Below are 16,138 nucleotides of genomic sequence, written 5' to 3'. Positions count from 1 at the left end.
ATAGGCAAACATAGAGAAACTGGTAAGTGGGAGCAGGCCAAATAGGCAAACATAGAGAAACTGGTAAGTGGGATCAGGTCAAACAGGAAAACATAGAGAAACTGGTAAGTGAGAAGAAGCAAACATAGAGAAACTGGTGAGTGAGAGAAAGCAAACATAGAGAAACTGGTGAGTGACAGAAAGCAAACATAGAGAAACTGGTGAGTGACAGAAAGCAAACATAGAGAAACTGGTAAGTGAGAGCAGGCAAAACAGGCAAACATCGAGAAACTGGTAATTTAGAGAAAGCAAACATAGAGAAACTGGAAATTAAGTGAGAGCAGGCCAAACAGGCAAACATCAAGAAACTGGTGAGAAAATGTAAACATAGAGAAACTGGTGAGAAAAGCAAACATAAAGAAACTGGTAAGTAGGAGCAGGCTAAACAGGCAAATATAGAAAAACTAGTAAGTCAATTGTTTTTACGTATCAGCTAGATTGAACACAAAATGCGACTTCTAGAGTGTTAACAAACTTTTTTTAAATTTACCCAGTGAACTAGTTTTTTTCCTCACTTGATCCAGTTTCAAACTCAAGATTTAATTGGGACAAATGTTCTGACCTTGTTTCATTAAGATTGACCTATAGAGCTTTAACAAGGTTTCACTATAGCCATATAAGGAAAACTGCCCTGTCCCCTGGTGGCCATATTTTTTGCATACAGTAACCATATTAAAACTTGGCTGAGATATCATGACAACAAGTTTTCTGACTTAGTTTCATGACAATTTGCCTATAAAAATGACTTCTATTGTTAACAAGGACTTACTAAACCCATAAAAGGAAAAATTCCCCACCTTTCTGGCGCCAGTATTTTTCAACAAGACAGTACCATTTTAAAACTCAGCTAATATACTTATATCGAAGAAATAACATTTTCTTGCCAAAGTTATGAAGATTGGAAAATAAATGTGACTTCAATAGTGTCAACAATGTTTTACCAAAGTCATATGCCCCGCCCCTTAGAGGCCTTCTTTTCAACAGACAAGAATCATTTTCGAACTCAGATGAGATATTATTATAACAAATGGTCTGACCAAGGACCACCACCTCCAGCAGAGCAGGCAGTATGAGAAAGCAGGGTTTAACCCTTTACCGCTTAGATACGTATTTTGACGCATTTGTAGTGCCTTAGAGAGTTACATTTGATTAAAGACCTTTCTTACCAGATTCAAGTTTTAAAGCTTCCAACCCTTTGATACTGATTAGTGGCAACAGCATAAAACCTGAACAGACCGCGAGTTTCTTGCAGGCTGATCTGGTTTTATGCTGTTTGCACATAACCATTTTCACTTTGCTTCTAAGTGGGAAAGGGGTGAAGCATGTGTGTTAAGTGTCTTCACAGGCTAATAAGGGACGACACTGAGTTTTTGGTAGAATTCCTTTAAACGAAAAATGTCATAATATGGCACAACTTTATTTGCACATGCATTAAGCCCTGTTTTCTCAGAGTGCGACTCAAATTTTCTTACCCGTATCAACTCACTTTCGATGTTTGCAGCTGGAGGAGCTCCAGGACAAGGAGTGCCAGCTGGCGACCCTGGCCGAGGAGAAGGACCGCAACCTCAAGCAGAATAGCGCATACTTCGAGAAGATCAAGAGGGACGTTGACGTGGCGCGCAAGAAACTGCAGCATGAGCGCAACATGAAGCTTGACGCCTTCCAGAGGGTCGATGATCTGCAGGCTGTGGTTTGTGACGGAAATTTTTATATTCCCCCTTTTAGGATTTTAGTGCAGGAGCAGTATATAGTTTTGCCTGTGTCAACGCTTCATTAATTCAGATTTTTAGCTCGGCTGTTTTCGGAGAAAACCTGAGGTATTGTCATAGCCAGATTTTTAGCTCGGCTGTTTTCGGAGAAAACCCGAGGTATTGTCTTAGCCAGCTCCTCGTCTGCCGTCGGCCGTGATAAAACCTTAACATTGGCTCTAAAATCAAAGTGCTTCCACCTACAACTTTGAAACTTCATATGTAGTAGATGCACCTTGATGAGTTCTAGGCGCCACACCCATTTTTGGGTCACTGGGTCAAAGGTCAAGGTCACTGTGACCTAAAAAAATAAAATTGACAAGCTTTCATTTATTCAAAACTGCATCCGCAGCCGAGCGTTGGCACCCGTCTGTTATGCGGTGCTCTTGTTAATTTTGCTGTATCTTATATGGTTGCAAGAATGATATAATTTCAAAACTTTGAAACCAGCAAAAAAAGATGTGTTTTGAACTTGTTGCGTATATCTTGAGAAATTATTGTTGCTTACTTCTGTGTATATTGCTATGTATATCACACCTCCAATAGCTATCATTTGAGAAGATAAATACTGCCTTTTTTCATTATAATGCAGTTTCAAAGTTTGGACTGATTTTAAATTTAGTTTTTTTACTCTTAATATTTCAAGGCAGAAAAAACAACTTCAAATAAGAGAAATTGTAATAAAAAATTACAGTAGTGTTTTCCTAGTGTTTGTGTTTTTCTTTGAATCAGCTGACTATTTCTGTTCTATTTTAGGTGTATGACTATGAATCTTGTGTGAGTCGAACGCAGTCAGCCTTCACACCAATGACACGTGAGTTCCATCTGTTGTATTCTGGGTTATTATAATCCAAAAAAATCAATATAAATGTGCAAAATATTAAACTGTAAAACTTAATAACAAGCAATTCAAATGAAAATAATCGTTGAAAACTATAAACGTTTCTAAAATGTCAAGAAATTCAAACTGAGAGCTGTTCCAAATGGTTGGCAATAACTTTATGTTCACCGTGGCATAGTGGACATTTTTCCCCTTTGCAACCAAGGGATTACAGATTCGATCCCAACGTTTTGGATCTACCAAAAATACACCAAGGACCAGTTCTACGTAGGAAACAAACTTGAATGGTTTTTCAATAAGTCCAAGATCTTAGATATAATAAAGCTAAAATACTTTGGTTTAACCCTTTACCGCTTAGATACATATTTTGACTTTTGTAGTCCTTAGACAGTTAAATTTAATTAAAGACCGTTTTTGACTACATTTAAGTTTATTTGGCTTCATTTCCAACCCTAAGATACTTATGAGCAGCAAACAGTATAATACCTGAACAGAATGCGAGTTACTCGCAGGCTGTTCTGGCTTTATTAGCTCTGCTGTTTTCGGAGAAAACCCGAGTTATTGTCATAGCCAGCGTGTCAGTGTTCGCCGTCGTGTTGTCCGCAAAACCTTAACATTTTGTTAAGGTTTTGAACATTGGCTCTAAATCAAAGTGCTTCAACCTACAACTTTGAAACTTCATATGTAGCTGCACATTGATGAGTTCTACATGCCACACCCATTTTTGGGTCACTAGGTCAAAGGTCAAGGTCACTGTGACCTCTAAAAAAAATAAGTAAAAAAAATCTGACAAGCTTTCATTTATTCAAAACTGCACCTGCAGCCGAGCGTGGCACCCGTTTTGTGGTGCTCTTGTGCTGTTTGCACATAGCCATTTTCACTTTGCTTCAGAGTGGGTAAGGGTTAAATTATTATATTCTAGTAACATGTGATGTCTGTTCATAAAACACCGTTTTGAGATTCCACCCATGTTCGCTTCATTGCAGCCTCTACTGGCAAGAGGTCGCGCGTTCAGTCCGCCCACCGTAGCATCGCGAGCCGAGGTACCCCGTCCTCTGGTCTCTTCCCCCCCGCCATTATCTGGCCCAACAACCGCACCATCACCCCTGACATGGGCAACCTCAACAATGAGCCCAGCAAGAAGATGCAGAGACCAAAGACGGTATGTTGCTCATGTGTCGCGCTCTAGAAAAATGGGGCTTAATGCATGTGCATAAAGTGCCATCCGTACAGACAAATCAGTGACAACAATTCCAACTTGAATGGAATTTTGTTAACACTTTGCCACTTAGATACGTATTTTCACGCATGTGTAGTCCCTTAGAAAGTTATATTTGATTTAAGACCTTTCTTACTAGATTCAATTTATTAAGGCTTGATTTCCAACCCTTAGATACTGATGAGCAGCAAACAGCATTAAATCTGAACATACCGCGAGTTACTCGCAGGCTGGTCTGGTTTTATGGTGTTTGCACATAGCCATTTTCACTTTGCTTCTGAGTGTGAAAGGGTTAAGATGAGACTTTATTTAAGCTAAAAATTCCTTAACAACAGGAAGTGTCGTCCCTGATTAGCCTGTGAAGAATGCACAGGCTGATGTTGGATGACAATTTATGCACATGCATTAAATATCATTTTCCCAGAAGGTAGCTCATATATATATTTGACATTTGTCTCATACAGTATATCGCTCAATTGGTGCAAAAATGTACTGTGTGCCTTGTAATCTCATTGTCACATGGTACCTTTTTGCACAAATGTGGCGATAAAGTTGTGTGCTGGCTATTATCTACCATCATTGAAGACATGCTGTTGTTTTCTATATAATTGTCTGTTCCAAAATTATTTATATATTATAGCTGTTTAACATTAAATATGTTTCATTCTTGTCATACATTTTAATTAAATAGGGGGCCTTGAATAGTAAACTGAATTGTAACATCATTCATGATGTGTGTCTTCTACTGAAGATGCGTTTTAAAACTAAATAAGTATTATTTACAAAACAGCATCATTAAACATTGAGCACTTGATTTTTACTTTAAATCTTAAATCCGTTAATAAATAAAAATACGCAGAATTAACAAGCAAACAATTATTGATTGCGATATTTGTTCAGAAAAAAAATTTAGTAAATGGTATATTTCATTTATGTGAAAACAATTATTTTCAGGTGGGAGGAAGGTTGAGAAGTCGTATAGCAGACCAACTTTTAAATGAACTGGACTTTGACAAGCACCAGACTATAGTTCAACTGGAGGAACTGGCAATTGAAGGAGGAAAACCCATTGCCAACTACTAGATAGATTACATTTTATCATAGACACCTACCGAGGTAACAACTTCTAGGTCATGATATCCCTAGCAATGAAGATGAAGGTCACATCAACTTATTCCTGGTTTATATAGCAACCAGGTCAAACTAATATGTAATGGTATATGTAGCATTTGAATGGAGGTCAAACTTCTAGGTCCTTGTTTCTATAGCAAACAAAAGGAGGTTACAACTTCTAGGTCATGTTTTCTATAGCAAACTAAAGGAGGTCACAACTTCTAGGTCCTGGTTTCTATAGCAACCAAAAGAAGGACACAACTTCTAGGTCCTGGTTTCTGTAGCATACAAAAGGAGGTCACAACTGCTAGGCGCTGGTTTTTATAGCACAAAAAGGAGATCATAACTTATAGCTCCTGGTTTTTATAGCACAAAAAGGAGGTCACAACTTCTAGGTCATGGTTTCTATAGCAACCACAAGCATATCATAACCTTTAGTACTTGATTTCATTAGCAATGAGATGCAGATCATAAATCCTGGTCTATGGTTTCTTAAAAAGATCAGATTGCATCTCTGAGTGTGGGGATGATTTGATTAAAAAATGAAAAGATATTTATATTTGAAGAATTTTTTCCCGTCAAGGTCAGAATATTTAGGGCAATAGCCTTTATGGGTCTTGTGTTTGCAACATTGATTTAGATCTGGTTCTGGAATACAGATCTGATACAAACATTTTAACAAAAGTGATGCACAAACTAGAAGTAACATGTTTTGTAATTACATGTATTGTTCATGGAGGATTTATTTTGTTGTGTTGTGAATTTTGACTTGAGCCAGTTATACTTTAGCAATATTTAAACATGCATTTGTACGCAGATTAAAGTGTAACCTCCTGTTTAAGATTTTAGCTGCATAAATATATTTGTATGGAAGAAAAAAGTGTAAATTGTTTGTCAGTTAATAAAAAATAGGTTGTAAAATGTTGTAGTATTTAAGCTGAAGCTTTATCACATATATCCTACCCATCTTTATTTTGTTGAATAAACTGCTTGATTAGCCATCATTATACTTGCTTGTGTTTGAATAAGAGCACATTTTGATATTATCACGAATCAGTAGCCTATTTGTATGCAGTTTCTTTTTGTAGAGGTGCCTGAGTTTAATTTAAACATAAAAATAATATACATGTTTATCATAATGTTAAGTAGTGCTTTAATCTTTTTATGAATCTGTGTGCATTTAAAACATGTTTTGTGCATTTATAAAGTGATATTTTATCGTTGCAAATTTCGCAGAGGTTTTAAAGAGATTTTCTGTCTTAGTTATGTATAATCATGCTTTGTCTTGAATATGCATTTTTTTGGCAAAATGACAATACAATTTAATATGAAAGAATGCAGACCTGCAGTTGATATCATTACAAAAATAACTCGCATATATTAATATTATGAAGGAGGTGTTACTTATATTGCATGTAAATTTATAGTTTGTTTTCCAAATGCTGCAATTGGAAACTCATGTGTTACAAATGCCTTATGTTTACATTTATAGATATTGTTCAGTTGGTACCTTGCTTTGTAAGAGAATCAAATAATAAATAAAAGTTCTCAATTTTAAGATATGTTGAAGAATTTTTTCTCCATTAAAAAATAAAGCCATTGTTTTAATACTAAATGTTAGCAATTTGGAAAAAAAACCCATTTCATTTAACTTGCTTCACACTGAACGACAGCTTGTCCAACAGTATTACATGATTATATGTCTAAAGCTCAGCCTTAAAGCATTACTTGTATGAATGTACTATCAACAGCATTATAATCTCGTGCTTACATATACATGAAATATTTTTAATAATATTTCCTCTTCTGTGATAGAAAATGATGTTTTATATTCTTAGAGATTTACTATTATTATGTCAGCATTTATCAATTGTGATAATTCATCTCTTTGTATCATATAGACTGTTTGCATGACGTTCACTTGAATTATTTGTTGACGTTTTTCTCATTATTGTAAATAAATGTTGTTTGTTATTGAAATGAAATTGAACTATTTTCATATATATTTTTATTTATATTAATTCTGAGCAATTTTGTTTACTCAGATTATTTTTGGGAATGATCATTAATATTTATTTTGGTAATCAAGAATGGGTTCTTTTGTTAGTTTTTGCTTTTTGAATTAAGCTAAAAAAATACAGAATATCAGACGTCAAACACTTCACTGGTTGCTGTTTTAAGTTGTATATTATGTCATGGACAGCACTTGAATTGTAACCATTGAAACAAAATGAAGAAAAACATGATCTTAATAACCGCCCATAAACAAGGTTTATGCATAATTTGGTGTAAAGTTGTTTGAAGCTTTTTAAACAAAATTAATTGAGTCGAGCTCTACAAAAACTAGACTTAATTCATGTAAGTAAAGTGTTGCCCCAGACTTACCCTTGCAGTCCAAAAAAATGCCATAAAAGTGGAAAGTGTCGTCCTTTTGATCTGCCTGTAAGGAATGAACATGCTAACCTGTCATTATACTTTACTTACATTCTTTAAGCCCTGTTTTCACAGAGAGCCGCTAAAATGTTACTTAATTAGTTATCCGCAATTGGAAGTATTCTTAAACCAGAACACTCAATTATGTGCCAATATTTATGCTAAATCTATTCTTATGTGCCAATATTTATGCTAAATTTATTATGTTGTTCATCTGCTCAACTGAAGCGGCATGGCTTTCTGATCACCATTATAATTGGCACTGTTTATCTATACAGTTTTAAAAGAGAAGTACCTACCATACATGGTACAGACATTTCATTTTTATTTTTCACAAATTAGTGTTTTAGTTTTCTTTGGAATTTTATCTTTTTTTCTTACCTTCATTGCTAAATTATTAGTTTGCTTATCACATTTGATTTTTTATCTTCAACATAATAATGTACACAGCAGTATATTTGTTTTATATTTTATATATTATTTAGCATGTTTGAATTTTATTTTTAAATTATGTTCACATTAAATATATTATATGTGGAAATTAGGTTTAATAAATAGATTTGAACTCGGGATTTTTCATTTTATTGCATCCGCGATTTATAACGCTAAATTATTAGTTGTCAGCTTTTTTTTTTTCAAATAAATTATGTTCATATGTATGTAAATTTTTATCTTCTTTACTTAAGGTGTTGTGATTTACCTGTGTTGATCAGCAAGAAATATTTATAGAGATGTGTATCAAATCATCCAGACGTTTAATTTTCCAATAAAAGATACACATTTTGTCTATGCTCATAGTTGTCTTTGTTATACAAGAGGGTCATGGGCCTAAAAGTGCTCGCCTGAAACCCAAAGGAACTGAACTATTCTGAGAAGGTTGAGATTAGAAGAATAAAAGCACTTTATGAAACATAAATATTTAATTTCTAGGCACATTTCCATTTGAAATATTTCCAACACAGAAATGAAACGTTTGTATTTAAATATTTGCTTAATGTATAGGGGACAACTGCAATGGAACAAAACCATTAAAACAATCTTGTGATCATGTTTCATGACCATTCAACTTTACAATCATGCGACTTCTAGAATGTTCAGAAGGTTTCATTAGAGGTTTTCAAGGGACTGAACCATGTTTGAACTCTGCCAAGATATCATAAGAGCAAATGCTCTGACCAAGTTTCATGAAGATTGGACTAAAAATATGACTTCTAGACAGATAAAAAATCACGATAGCCATATAAGGAAAACTGCCCCATCCCCTGGTGGCCATGTTTTTCAACAGACCGGTAAACATTGTAAAACTTGGCGGAGAGCAAATGTTTGGACCAAGTTAAAAAAAGAAATAGTCTAAATTTATGACTTAGGAGTGTTAAAAAGCTTTTGTGGAAATTTGAACTACATGAAGTGACCTAGTTTTTTACTTGCATGACCCAGTTTTGAACACTGCCGATATTCATTCGGACAAATGTTCTGACGAAGTTTCATGAAGATTGGATCATAAATAAGGTCAATATTGTTAACAAAGGTTTCTTAAGCCATTTAAAGAAAAACTGCTAGTCCCCTGGCCGCCTTGTGTTTTTAACAAATCATTTTCGGCCAAGATATTAGAACACATCTGACCAAATTTCATGGAGATTGGACTGTGAATGTGGTTTATTAAGTCTTTAAAAGCTTACTGTCTTAATTTGCCCTCATGACCTAGTTTTTGACCTCAAGTGGCCGCCTTATAAACTCGGCCAAATAATCATTGGAATAAATGTTTTGATCAAGTTTAATTAAGATTGGAAATATATGTTGCAGACAGACGAGCACCATCTGATTATGCTCTAACTAGCTAATTAGAAAAAAAGACGTAACAATCAAACGCTCTCAAAGGGCTGTTGCATGACATTAACCATTATTTCTAATAAATTCCAACTATCTGCATTTGAGCCTCACTCTGGAAAAATGGTGCTTAATGCATGCGAGTAAAGTGTCGTCTCTGATTATTGTTTGCAGTCTGGAGCTATGCTGACCACGCATGGCATAAGATACCTTTTTGCATGACGCAGTTCATTTCAATTGCATACATAATGGAAAGATCATGCAATAATCTTATTTATATGTGTAATACTATGCTTGCATTATGATTATATAAAAAACTACATATAACCATGTGAAATGTCTAACATGATCCAACTCATAGAAAACCCAACAAAATGAATTGTTGAAAAATGTATTCAATCGGCTGCCGGTCGGGCTGACTCAGATTCTACCTTGGGCTTTAAGCACTGCAAAAAACGGGGCATAATCAATGTGCGTAAATTGTCGTCCCAGGTTAGCATGTGCAGTCCGCATAGCCGAGTCAGGGACGACGCTTTCCGCCAGAACAGAATTGTCGTTGAGAAGAGACTTTTTTTGTAACGAAACATACCATAAAAGCGGAAAGTGTCGTCCCTGATTGACCTGTGCACACAACGCTCAATCCATAAACGGACTACACATGCTAATATGGGGCGACACTAAGGAACTAAATGACCCGCGTCGTGCAAAAATCGGATCTTATGCCATATGCCACCAGCGTAGCTCCAGCCTAGCCTGCGCACCCGCTAATGACACCATGTATTTGCATTTTGTAGTGTATTAGGTCCTTCCGCGCCCAAGGCTGCGTTATGTAAGGACCAGGAGTGTGTTCATGTGTAATACACGTACACAGCTATCAATACCGATGGCTATTGTACAACTAGTTATGGCTATTATTTATATTACATGTACTATATTCTATACATAGTGTAAATAGTATAATATTTATAAATATGTTATACGGTTTTAAAGTTAATCTAATGGCTTCGATCATTATTGACAATACTCATTTAACAAATGGTTTTATTGTGTGGTTTTTATTTGGTTTGTGTTGTATTCCGCACCGAATACGCAGGCAAGGAGCGATTTACGCTTAAATATGCTTCTACCGATGACGCTTCTGATGTTGTCCCGAGGCCGAAGGCCGAAGATGGTAGTTCGCGAAGCGAACATTCTGTGTCACCAGGTGGCCATTTTAGAGGGACCGTAGGTCCCGAGAGTATAAGATTCTATAATCCGCACTATCAAAGGCAAACCAGATCGATGGATTCAATCGTTCTAGATCCGGGCCTGTGTCAAGGATATCATTTTCTATCACAGCAACCACCTTCATATTGGATGATGTATTTCCAGGAATGGCTAAGATCAAAGTGTAGTATCTGTTTTTATCAGCTTAATATCGGATACGTTCCCCATTGGGGGACCTCGATATTAAACTGATTTTTGGACACAGATGAGATGTCAGGGGCTTGCTCCGCTCTCGTCACGGGTTGGCCTGGTATTGCAGTACCTCCGGGATCGGCCCACTTAACCAAAACCAATAATAAAGCACTGAACGTTACAGACAGCGCGCCGAGCGTTGAGTCAGGCAGGAACAGCAGGAACAGCAGGAACAGAGGTTTCCTCCGGACACGTGGTAATCCGCTTGCGGGCAGCCGATGAGACAAACACGCACCGTTGATTCGCTCGTGTGACCGACCGTTGTAGCAGGTAGGCATTCCTATCGCGTATCGAGTTCGTTCATAAGAAATCCACGTAACGAAATGTCGAGTATTGTGTGAACGTTTTCTGCAGAAAATGTTTGGCAGTACAATGTGACCAAAGCAATAGAGAAATACGTTCTTCCGCGCCCGAGGCTGCGTAATGTAAGGATCCGGAGTGTGTTCCGGCATTCTTGTGTAATACACTGTTTTAGACTGACGAAAGTTGGAACGAAGTATTATCGCAAATTTGCTGGTTGGTTAAAACTGGAAGATAGTCAATTTCAGCGCGGTCTTGTGCAGTGGGGAAAAAAACCCGGGGCGAACCTCACTTGTCCGTTATAGCGCCAATAACCGAACTCACATACGTACGTACGCCGGAAGCTCGGATTGAACCCGCCTTGGTGATGAGCGCGTATACTAACCACTGCGCTAACCAGACAGTCACTGTAAAGTAACGTTAATGAGTACACTGACCCTATATGCATGCATTTTTACAATTGGTGCACTACACGAATATAAATGGATATAATGACTGACCACGCCTCATAATTGATGACAACGGCTCAAAAGGACTGATTATCTCTCATAGCAACTGATCACGCCTTATTATGACTGAAAACGCCGCATAATGACTGATCATGCCTCATAATAAATGACAACGCCTCATAACGACTGACCACTTACTATAGCGACTGACAGCGCTTTATAATGACTGACAACGTGTTATAGCGACTGACAACGCCTAATACTGGTTGACAACAAAGACTGACAGCGCCGAATAATGACTGACAACATTTTATAGCGACTGACAATGTCTAATAATGGCTGACCACGTATTATAGCGACTGACAATGCCTTATAATGACTGACCACGTTTTATAGCGACTGACAACGCATAATAATGGCTGACATCGTGTCATAGCAATTGACAACGCTTAATAGTGGCTGAACACGTATTAAAGCGACTGACAACGCCTGATAATGGCTGACCACGTATTATAGCGATTGACAACGCCTTAAATTGGCTGACAACGTGTCAAAGCGACTGACGATAACGATTGACAACGTGTAAGAGCGACTGAAAACGCCTTATAATGGCTGACAACATCTCACGATGAATGGAAACGCTTCATAACGACTGTCAACGCTAATAATTGCATTTTGAAATTTATGAGGTCCTTCCGCGCCCGAGGCTGCGTTATGTAAGGCCCCGGAGCGTGTCCCAACATTCATTCGTAATTCACTGTTTAGAGTGGCAAAAGTTGGAACGAATTTTGAAGAATTATCTGAAAGTTATTACTGAAAGATAGTCAATTTTGGCGCGGTCTTGTGCGGTGTGGGCAAAACCCGTTTTGGGGCAAAAACTCACTTGTCCGCTATGGCGACCACCTACAAAGCTAACATACGTACGTATACGTACGTACGCCGGAAGCTGGGTTTTTGGACCCGCCATGGTGGTGAGCGCGTATAGTAACCACTGAGCTAACTAATAATGGCTGACAGCGTGTTATAGCGTCATAGCGACTGTCGACGCTTCATTTTACTGACAACGCCTGATAATAACTGACCACGTCTGATAGCGGTTGATCACGCCTTATAATGACTGAAAACCGCTTTATTATGACTTACCACACTTCAATTAGTAATTGGTAATAGTTGTTGATTTATTTTTAAACATGGTTATGTTTTTAATGGTACGGACTATCGCTGTTTGATCCTGTAATGAATGCTATCAAACAGTTCTGCATTATCAAGACACGTATAAAATATAGTTAAGAAACATAAAGACCCGCGTCATGCAAAAATGCGTCTGTGATTGAACCCTGATCGCCTTGGTGAGAAGCTCGTTTTTTTCTCTTTCAAATGCATTGTGCTGATGCAGAACTTAATTTATGATTGGCATTTCGTGACAGGTAAGATATACCTTTATCAGGGTCGTGTTATGGAAAAAACGTGCTCAATGCATATGCACAGTTTTAATGCACATGCAAATCTTGGACGACATGCATTTAGACCGGTTTTCCCATAACGCGATTCATATATTGTGCAGGTGATTCTCGAAAAGCGAAATAGGTTCGCCGAACGGTTTCCATGTGTGAATCTTGGTCTAATTTTCTACATTGCGGCCGTTAGTTATGGACGAAATTATCAGTGTGAACTTTGAAACAGCAGTTGATAATACACTGATCGATACACTGGACGAACATTTTCGGTACACTCTGGGAAAACAGAGAACCTACTTTGGGCCCAACTGCAAAAAAGTGACCGGCCAGGCACCCTCAATCTGTATGCGGAGCTCAGCCTTAATAGTGACCAGTCAGGCAGCCTCAATCTGTATGCAGAGTTCAGCCTTCGGCTTCGGTCAATATACAATTTGGAGCTGCTTGGCTGGTCAAGATTATATCGGATGTCATTTTTACGCAGTAATCGCTTAGTTCCCGATTCCCTACAATGGAACGGCCAACGTGTAAGGCATTTTTCCTGTCATGTCTTTACATCAGAGTGTGCAAGGCTAGTACAAGTATCAGTTAAAAGATGAATGTCTTATTCCGAACGTTGTAATAACAAATATGTGTCGTGCAACTTTGAATAAAATTGCCATAATGCTAGAGCCCTCGTGGATTCGGCAGTGACATTTCGACAAAAACACAATGCTTCAATAAACGCGCCCCAAACGTTATCTTTCAACGAAGCCCCCAATGACAGCACAAATGTTGCAGAACAAGCATACAGTAAAAAAAAAACTCAAAAGGAAAGGGGCGATCGCGAAATGGCTTTTCGTACAAGAGAAAGAGACCTCTTGATAAATAGGCACTACTTTTCACAATCACCACGTGCTGAAGGAGATATATGTAAGTGTGCGTGTGTCTGTGTTTTTTACCAAAATTTACATACTAAACGTACCATACGCGCATGCCCACACAGTCGGCGTACGCTGCATTTTAATGGTGCAACTAGATTTCGCATTTTACATTCTATTGCATTTAACATACATTTACGCATTTTATGCACATTATGTCTCCTTTCAGTTACCAATAATTAAACAGGCAACACTAACTCATGTTGGAACTACTTTCCATAATTGCTTTCCTTTGGCTTAAACTTCCACTTTCACTTTCCACTTCCCAATCCCGCATTCTATACATAGATGGTGAAGTCACTACGTTATTGTCAGTAAGACCGGTGTGTACACACTGTCCAATTCCGTGTTTTCACCTAGAAAAGCAGCCAATGGCAGCAACTGTTACAAGAGCCTGTAGGCGTTTGCATGAAAATTGCGGACTTTCGTCATTTGTGGAAAAAGATGTGATGTTTGAAGAAATTAAAGAGGTAATACGGATAATCGACATTCATTTGTGCCGGTAAACGCCTTTCTCCCATCTTCTTCAATTGCTGGCATACTAAAGTTTATCGCTGAAGGTCACCAATTATTGCCAACTATTGTAACTCAAACGGATGCACTAAAACACGTGCTAGTTCTTCTTGAATGCTTTCATTAGACATTAGTTTACCGCTGGGTCAGTAGCTGCCTGTGAGTGGAATTATTTGCAACTTATACACGTGTATACAAAACATTGCAAATCTTTTATTTATTTAAAGCGATATTATGGGCATCTAACAGTTTATAGGTGTCTATCGCAATCGTTGCTTATTTTTGGTGTTTTCACTTCAAATACACTTATATTTCTTAATGCAGCATCACCATACTAAAACAATATCCCGGAAAGAGAAAAATAATGCATTGGAATATCAATCATACGTTCGTTTTGACAACTGACGACAGAAATGATTCGATTTACGATGTGAATCGAAATGAAGTTTTAGTGCAGATTCGTTCATACGACACAAAGACACTATATTGTTTTACGGATCATTTCGGCTTAGAGGGCTGTCCATTCAAGTAAAATATCGAATATAATATATATTTTTTTGTAAACAACTGATGACTTGTAGATAATTGCTCAGCTCAATTCAACAGTGAAAAATGCCCATAATATCACTTTTACTCAAACTTGACTAAAAGCGATCAGAAATTCCTACAGATATTTGAAACATCCTCTAAAATTAAGCGTTAACAGTTTACATGAGAGACGTTTCTCAACTAAAAGCAAACAACAGATGGCAATGATTCCCAGTCAGCTGGGAACAATGACTCAGTCGTGGATATCAGGTACAGTGTCACTATAATCAGATATGTTGGATCCCAGTAAAGTCTAGTATATTTGCATTTGTTTGCCAACAAACTATTGCCAAGATTTCTATGTATAAATCTTTAATGCAAACTCCTCATGCGCAGTTTGTGAAATAAATTAATGTTCTATAAAGGGGATCTCGGTAATTCTTGTCCGAATTTTTAGGGGAAATAACGATGAAATCGACGTCAAATCCCGTATTTTTAGAAGTCAACGAAAGGGAGAGGATCCCCATACCGTGAATTTCTCGAAATAAATTCAATGTCACCAACTAATCTGTCAGGATATCGATTGTCCGAGTTACATAATCCCCATTGACACCGTTTTACCATTTTAAATCGTTTTTGTAAAGAGGAAAACAAAAGAAACTCGTTGGAATAAAAGTGAACCTAAACATGTAGCTTGTCTAGAAATGGCGGACAGATCGTTGCTAACGAGTGCGCCCGATTAATCGATCGCTGATTGGTGGATCAATTCTAGTGGGCGGAGCGATCATAGATAAGGCGTTATGTTAATTAGAGCACACAACGTCTCCCACGTTTCTCACCACGGCCAATCAACTGATGAAGGCAAGCGCAAGCCACTCGTATTCTACTCGAGTCCTCACAACAAACATGTCTTTCCAATATCAGGAGCACACAGGAAATAACTTTAAACTAATTAACACTGAGCACCTGCCGAGGCCGAAGGCCGAAGACGGTTATTCGCGAAGCGAATATTCTGTGTCACCAGGTGGCCATTTTAGAGGGACCGTAGGTCCCGAGAGTTTAAGATTCTCTAATCCGCACTATCAAAGGCAAACCAGATCAATGGATTCAATCATTCCAGATCCGGGCCTGTGTCAAGCATGGATTTAGTAATCCGTATCTGGAAAACCTTTGTATAGTTTTCACCCCTTAACCAATAGGCACCAGCACAAACTCTTCTATTGAGAAGGAGTGCTGTATCAGAAGAAGAAAGGGTTTCCCGGACTCGCATACAGTGTGAAAGAGTAATTTCATGGT

The 16,138-nt window shown here is 37.6% G+C and overlaps 1 protein-coding gene and 1 non-coding gene across 2 annotated transcripts in view; both read left to right on the top strand.

Annotated features, from left to right (window-relative positions):
* LOC127880743 (uncharacterized) overlaps positions 1-7,963 on the top strand; it is an 87,519-nt gene extending 79,556 nt beyond the window's left edge. Inside the window, exons 48-51 of the mRNA XM_052428111.1 lie at positions 1,541-1,729; positions 2,544-2,601; positions 3,615-3,790; positions 4,802-7,963. Of these exons, the coding sequence (XP_052284071.1) occupies positions 1,541-1,729; positions 2,544-2,601; positions 3,615-3,790; positions 4,802-4,930 (552 nt within the window). The 3' untranslated portion in view covers positions 4,931-7,963. The remainder of the gene's footprint in view (positions 1-1,540; positions 1,730-2,543; positions 2,602-3,614; positions 3,791-4,801) is intronic.
* Positions 7,964-10,583: 2,620 nt separating this feature from the next.
* Positions 10,584-10,770, top strand: LOC127832760 (U2 spliceosomal RNA). The gene has a single exon (XR_008027113.1). It is a non-coding gene; the product is annotated as a U2 spliceosomal RNA (small nuclear RNA).
* The last annotated feature ends 5,368 nt before the right edge of the window (positions 10,771-16,138 follow it).

This window comes from Dreissena polymorpha, chromosome 5, assembly GCF_020536995.1.
Source record: "Dreissena polymorpha isolate Duluth1 chromosome 5, UMN_Dpol_1.0, whole genome shotgun sequence".
NCBI lineage: Eukaryota > Metazoa > Mollusca > Bivalvia > Myida > Dreissenidae > Dreissena > Dreissena polymorpha.
Note: the sequence above shows the minus strand (reverse complement) of the source record. Positions and strands in the feature narration are given on the sequence as shown.